General features: G+C 53.7%; 1 protein-coding gene across 1 annotated transcript; it reads right to left on the reverse strand.

Moving 5' to 3' along the window:
• Nucleotides 1–957: 957 nt before the first annotated feature.
• Nucleotides 958–6,083, reverse strand: LOC125545283 (uncharacterized). The gene is made up of 4 exons (XM_048709176.2): nt 4,864–6,083; nt 3,621–3,997; nt 2,008–2,068; nt 958–1,917 (listed from the first exon to the last, which is right to left on the reverse strand). The coding sequence occupies exons 1-4, from the start codon at nt 5,641–5,643 to the stop codon at nt 1,249–1,251; spliced, it is 1,887 nt and encodes a 628-aa protein (XP_048565133.2). The 5' UTR covers nt 5,644–6,083; the 3' UTR covers nt 958–1,248.
• Nucleotides 6,084–7,331: the final 1,248 nt, after the last annotated feature.

The raw sequence follows: 7,331 nt of genomic DNA on the forward strand, positions 1-7,331 counted from the left end.
TGCTTTTTAAAACGTGAGCAGTAGTCACTGCAGTCTCTGCAGGCCAAAGTACGTCCTCCCTAGCCCCTAGTTACAGCGCTCACTGCCGCGGCCGGATTCCCTCCCGGGAAAAACAACGTGCATGGCGCCACCCCCGCCCACGGCCGATACGCTGCCGGCCTGCTGCCCTGCCCACCACCAATCACCAGCCAACACAGCACACCTATAGAATCATCGCGCCAGACACATATACACAGACCCGATTCTACCGCTGCGAAGCCGGACAGAACCAGCGCGGTTAACCATGCGGCGGCAGGTACTATTACCGTGCATGGGCTTAATATAATACTCCTACTACTAGTGATAATATGGTAGAAATACTCCTACACAGCACGACACTGACAGCGCAGCCAGGATCCGTCATCATGGCCATGCCATGCCATTTGGGGCACTGTGGCGGTTGTTTAGTGCGCAGATCCGTGATCGAAAGGGTAGGCCGAATCTACCGCTGCTAGCCCCGATGATAGACAATTTGCTAGCGTGACGGGGCCAATTAGGGGTCAACAGGCGTCCAAATCATGGGCTGTCCAGACTTTAGGAGGCTACCCCCATCGATGGATACAGCGGATAACGGAAACGACGGCGTGATTAGTATTAATAATATAACCGCACATCAAAAGACTAACTAACGCAGCGGGTTTCGTTCATATCATATGGCATCGAAAGGCTAACGTAACTGGCGGGAGGATGGTCATATTCTACAGAGACCGGTTGAAAGCTTCAGCTGCGGCACAGTAATGGTAAAACTAGAACTTTTGGCCATAAACAAGGAGCTGCAGTACAGTAGTAATACTGGTGGTAACTCTGCGATCTCCAACACTTTTGGGCATACCATGTGGGAACACATGCAAGCATTTCATTGATCACCACAGGTTAATCCAAAAGCTCCAGGACAAATGGCAGGAGACCATGAGGCCGTTTGGAACAAGGTGATTTTCAAGCTCTGTGTAGCCCACAGGGTGTTTGAATGTTGGACAGCCTTTTGAATTTTGGATCTTAGTACATGGGAGAGGGCACGTCAATGTTTCATCCGCCCTCCGAAGGAATCGACCGTGCTCATGTCGACCGATCATGGAGCCGAGCCGCCAAGTGATTGTGATGATTGACTTACTATATACCATCCTAGCATACTAGTAGTGCGTGCGTGCGTACATTACAACAAATGTGCATCAGCGGGGAGCGAGCTGGGCTGAGCACCGGCAGCGGCGATCAGCCGACGAAATCGTGGAGCAGGTGGCCGCCGATCTCCTTGGCGAAGTGCCGGTCCTGGCCGCCGCCGAACGAGCCCATCACGTAGGGGTCGCTCACCACGTCCTCCAGCCCGAACCGGTGCGCGAGGTTGGCCGGCAGCGGCTCCCCGAAGCAGACCCTGTTGTTCTGGTGGAGGCCGAGGGTGAGCGACACGCCGCCGCCGCCGCCGCCAGCATTCCCCGCCCCGCCGACGCCGACGTGATGGTGATGGTGGTGCTGCGGCGACGCCATGCCGCCGTGCTGCTGCTGCTGGTGGTGGGAGGGCAGCGCGCCGTAGCCGGTGAAGGTCACCTGGCCCTGCTGCATGGAGTGGGACATCTGGGAGAGGTCGTCCGGGAAGCCACCGCCGTGGGAGGAGGCGGCGGCGGCGGCGTTGTGGTGGTGGTGGTGGTTCCTGGTGACGCCGCTGCTCTGGCCGGGGTGCGAGTCGCAGGGCTCGGACCGCTTGCCGCTGCGCTGCTGCTGCTGCTGCTGCGACGAGTGCTGGTGAGCCTGGCCGTGGGCGCCGTGCTGCTGGCCCTTGTCGTGCGGCGAGTGCTTGTGGACCTGCCTCATCTCCAGGTTGTGGATCTCCTCCACCATTGGCTTCCAGAGCCTCACCCTCGCGTTGATGAACCAGTTCGACACCTGCACCACCATTATTAACCCAACATGTCAACCAAGCTCCAGAAACAAAATGACATGCTAGTGGCAACAGTGACCAGCTTTGCTGTTCACCTGATTCCTTGTTAGGCCCGTCTGCTTGGCCAGCATTTGCTTGTCGCCGTCAGTAGGATACCTGCAAGGTTTCATCCAAAATATCAGACTAATGCAGCATGCAGTACTCTTGATTGTAACACATTCAAAAGGGAAATGGGTATAAAGATCATAAAGATGTTCGGCATGCAACTATTATATGAGATTGCCCAGTGTGAACAGAAAATGAGTGCAAAACAAGCCAGATTAGGATGCCGGTGCCTGTCATGCTTCTCTTTATTCAGTCTCAACATGCATAAGTCCGAGCAGCATATCCCCAAAATAAAGGCTTTGGTGGTCTTAGAGAATTTCTTTTATCAGTCTAGCACCATCCATGCACACCACTTTTTTAAGAGTAGGTTAAAATCTAAGCACTGATTGATGTGGGATCTAACAATTATATTTGATTGCCCAGTGTGAATAGAAAAGGGGTCCTAGAAAACAAGCCAGGTAGCGTTAGATCAGGGGATCAAACAAAATTCTTGTGCTAGGATGCCTGTCATGGTTCTTTTATTATTCAGCTTAAACATTCATAACCCTAAGCGACATACCAAAAATAAAGGTTTCATCTTAAAGATTGTTTCTAATCGGTCTAGCACCATCCAAGTAGGCCTTTTTGTAAAGAAGAGCAAGTTAAATCTAAGCACTGATTGGTGTGGGATCACACGAAAAGGACATGAATTGACAATTATCAACCTTTTCTTTCTAGAGGTTTGAAATATTGACGCAATAATGAAAAAAGGGTACTACTCAATATATAATACCAAATCCAGTTGGAAATGGAAAGATCTGGCATTATAAAGTTATAATGAACAACAACTGAATATGCTAACATTGCACCAATCAACCTGATGTAACCACCAGGTCATACATCATGGAAAAACCAGATATCTGGCATTATAAAGTTATAATGAACAACGACTGAATATGCTAACATTGCACCAATCAACCCTGATGTAACCACCAGGTCATACATCATGGAAAAACCAGATTGTAGTACAAAAGATGGATGTAATAGGCAAAACAACCAAAATAATGATGATGTTTCATCTTCCTATGGGTAGGTGCGCCCCTAAAACTGGATTAGAAGTAATCTCACTCACAAGTTGTTTCGCAATCAGTGTATAACAAAACAAGCAACATATACAACTAATTGAACGCCCTAACCAAATCCATAAAGCCACTCACCTAATGATAGTTAGAAAGTCATGTAATGTCTGAATCTAAGAAAAGATGCAAAATGGAGGACCCGGACTGTTAGCAAATTGATGATGTGCACAGCTCAAAATACACAAAGTCCTAAAAGCTGTGACTGATAGTCTTATTAGCTGCAATCCAATAGAATGATTTGGAAGCCAAGCCAAGCCAAGGCATGCCATGCCATGACACTCCATCGCTCATGCTCGGCCATCCTAATGATTTCGACACCGAGGATTGCTTGCTATCAGCTAAAACAACTAGAGGTCCAGGCCCAGCATAATCATGTTGATGTAGCGCCATCATGCAAAGACACATTATTATCTTGGAAAGGCGCAGAGTACGTCGTCTAGTGCTAATGCCAATTACCATAAGCAGATAGTAATAAAACAACTTACGGGTGCAGGAAGTGCTCGAAGAGCCAAGCCCGGAGGACCGTCACGGAGCGCTCCGGGAGGCCCCTCTGGGGGCGCCAGATGTTGTGCGGCTGGCCGAAGCCGTTCACGCTGCCGCCCCTCTGGAAGCCGCCGACGGGGGCGCCGCCGCCGCCGAGGCCGAAGATGGTGATGTCCTTGCTCATGCCTTCCTTGACGGGCATCTTGCTGGTGTTGCGCAGCTGGCTGAGGATCATGCCCTTGATGCACCTGAAGTGCCTGGCCATCACCCTCAGCGCCAGCGCCGTGAACGGGGCGGCGTTGCTGAACCCGGCCACGCTCTCGAACGAGGCGATCACGGCCTGCACCTGCTGGTAGTACTGCCGGTACCTCTTGCACACCTACGATGAGAGAGGTTCATTGTAGCTGGATTAGTAAGTACGGTGCTTGATTAGAGATAAGCAGCTGCTACTCATGACGTCTAAGAAGATGGGAAAGATTTTCTTTGCCGTTTGCCGGGAGCTAGCTTTGGATTTCATGTGGATGTGACATGAACAAAGCAAAGCCTACTTCCCAACTATAGAAGTAAGACGCCATTAATAAAGAGGTCAGACAAGCAAGTTCGCCTACTGCGACCGAGGCTGAGAGTGAGAGCTCCATAAATGGAAGCTTTCTACATCGTACGTAGATTCCCATGTTATGTATTGCCCCAGAGGCTGGAAGAGGACGCTGCGAGAGGGTCAAGCACTCCTATCCTAACCATGTGAGAGATGAAACAACACGGTTTTCTTGACATGACAGGCCAAAGTTTTGCTACTAGTTTCCAGCATCACCTACCGTCCCAAAGCGTCCGAGGACGCTGCTAATCAGTTGAGGTTTCATGTAGCAGATGATATTTGCAAAAGGTGTGCTTAGTGCGGCGAAACTAATCAACATCCAATCTTTGATCCTCTGATGAGGAAAAAGGCGAGCAGCAAATTGTTGGGCGTCCAACAGTGCGGCACTGTGGAGAAAGGAGAAAAGGAAAATCCGAGCAAATGTAACAGCAGCCATGGAAATGATCATCAAATCAAAAGCACATGCAACCGCGGAAGCACAGTGAATAAAAGCAGGCAAAGCCACGGCCGCATCGCTGGTGATGTGACCGCTGTGTGCAAGATTCCTCGCGCTCCCGGCCGAGGAGCCAGCCGGAGAATTGCAGTGGCGGCGTCCAAGCGAAAGAGGCGGAAAAAGTCGGGAATTTGGAGCGAGCGGCGTCGTGGCTCACCTCTTCCATCATGGAGATGAGCCGAGTCTTCTTCCACTGCTGCTCGGCGCCGGACATGGGGCCGGAGGTGTCCAGCTCGTGGCCGGCCGCGTCGTCGGCGCCGTCCATGGCGTCCGCGTCGAGGAGGCCCTCGTCCGGGACGCTGTGGTCGACGTGCGCGGCCGCGCCTCCCACGTCGCAGATCTCCTCGAGCAGCTTCTGCGCCGGGCCGAGGAACCTGGATCGCCCGAGCACCGTGGCGTAGCCGGTGAAGGGCCCGTACGGCCCCGCGGCCGGCGCGGCGGCTCCTGGCTCCTGCTTCCTGGGCGCCGGGGGCGTGGTGGCGGGGTTGGAGGAGGCGGAGGAGAGGGAGAGCGAGAAGTTCTGCGTGGGGATCTGCGGGAACTGCTGCGCGGTGACCTGCTGGGCGGTGAGCCCGTTGAGAACCAGCTGCTGGCCCTGCGGCATCGTCGGGCTGTGCGGCGAGTAGGAGGAGGAGGAGGACGCGTAGGAGTAGAAGGCCGGAGGCGGCCACGCCCCGGCCTGGTGCTGCTGCTGCTGGTGGTGGTGGTGGTGGGCGAGAGGGGTCGGGGGCGAGTCGTCCGCGGCGGCGTCCGGCGGGAAGCGGAGCTTCTCGCGACGGCTGTGCTGCGGCACGTGGTAGAGCTGCCCGCCCGACGCCGCGGCGGCCGCGGCCGCCATGTGGTGTGCATGGTTATGAAGCAGCATGTGGCCGTTGTGCTGCGGCTGGTGGTGGTGGGCCTCGGCGCCGCCGCCGTACCCGCCGGCGGGAGACGACATGGCGAGCGCCCGCACGTACGCACGTACGCGGTGGGTGGCGGGCAGCGAGGTAGAGCAGGAGCTGGGTGGGGTGTGGCCCTGGAGAGAGTGGAGGTGGAGGGGAAACGGCTCCGCACTTTCCGAGCGCCGGGCCTGGCTGGCTGGCCTGGTGCTGGTGGTATCTCCCTCTGTCTCCGCTGCTGTAGCCTTCCCTTCCTCCCTCCCTCGCGCCTTTTATCTCTCTCTCGCTCGCTGGCTCTCTTTTCTTGTCGTCGATTCCTCGACGGGTGCTCAGCTCAGCTCGGCTGCTGGTGTTGGTGTGGGTTCGGGCCGGGGCGCCTTTCTTTCTGCAAAGGCAGGCGAGGGGAGGAGAGCGAGGCGGTGAAAGGGAGGGCGAGGGGAGGGGGAAGTGGTAATAAGCTGAGAAAGCGAAAGCGAGCGAGATGAAATGGAGAATGGAGGGAGCGAAAGAGGACGATGGGCGAGTGAAATAGGCCTGCTGTTTGCTGTGGTCCAAGCTGACGCTGGCCTTGCGTGCGTGCGTGCGTGCGTCCTGCCCCTGCCACGGCTTAATTGGCTTGCCCCGGGAACTAGATGCCAGAATCGAGTCTGGTTTTACCACACTCTTTTTACTTCTTTTGACGGTGGAGATTTTATGTCGACAAGTAAGCCATCTTCAACGTGACAGTCTAGACCACGCGGTCCAAACGTGTTTTGTCATTCAACGGGGTTTATATCCTTCCGTTTGGCTGTTCGGATGTCTTTTTTCTCGTAAACCGAAAACAAACCGAGGGAGATGGCTTTGCGGGTGTTCGGACCACTGCCATGTATGACTCCAACAACCATGGCCTATCGAAACCCTTCTCCCTCGGACGCGCCCTTTCTCGCCCGAAGAAATCAGCCCGCATTCATGCCGCTTTAGAGTGGCCGCTTCGCATTGACACCGGCCCAGAGCGGATATGACCTGTCACTGGCGCTATCATTGCACGAGCTCGCGGACTAGGACGACACCCGCACTTCCTCCCCGGTACGCCTGTTCAGTGCCGGGGAGGCCTTATTGGACGGGGCGGGACATACATCTACCCCGCATGTTCAATGCCAGTCCGTCTCTTTGTCGCCATTAAACATGTACGCTAGCCGAGAAACCAACTATCAAGCCCTCGCATTGACACACCCGGACGCTTGGCATCGCTGACATCCACTATTTACATGTGACCACTCCTGGCTTAAACCACATCACACCAAGTCTGCTCTACATCCTCCTCCCGTGCACTACGTCCGCCATGACCGCGAGCGGAAACTCGTTGTGGGAGAGCCTTTCGACGGAGCAGAAGCTCGAGGTGACCGCCCTTGCGGCTGCCTGTGGCAGGGCCGTGCCACACGAATAGAGGTCGGCATGCCGGGCAACTCACATGACTTATACCCCCGATATTTTATTATTGCATAATACCTATTGTATTGTAACTTCTCCATGACTTACACCCCCGACATAATCCATAACATCATTAAAACAAGCAAACTACGTAATGAAAACATAATCTGTCAAAAACAGGACAGTTTGTAATGATCTGAACAAACGCAATACTTCTGTAACTCCAAAAATTCTGAAACATTAGGACAACGTGGGTGATTTGTATATAATTCATGTATAAACAATTCAGAATTTTATCATGTTACAGTGAATTTAAACAATTCTAAGACTGGACGCA

This window comes from Triticum urartu, chromosome 3A, assembly GCF_056163025.1.
Source record: "Triticum urartu cultivar PI428250 chromosome 3A, HENAU_Tu73, whole genome shotgun sequence".
Taxonomy (NCBI): Eukaryota; Viridiplantae; Streptophyta; class Magnoliopsida; order Poales; family Poaceae; genus Triticum; species Triticum urartu.

Excerpts from the sequence above, each read along its gene's own strand:
- LOC125545283 (XM_048709176.2), bottom strand. The coding sequence starts at position 5,643 with ATGTCGTCTCCCGCCGGCGGGTACGGCGGCGGCGCCGAGGCCCACCAC. Across the intron at positions 3,998-4,863 it reads TCATCTCCATGATGGAAGAG|GTGTGCAAGAGGTACCGGCA; the intron begins GTGAGCCACGAC and ends CTCTCATCGTAG. Across the intron at positions 2,069-3,620 it reads TTCGAGCACTTCCTGCACCC|GTATCCTACTGACGGCGACA; the intron begins GTAAGTTGTTTT and ends GAAACCTTGCAG.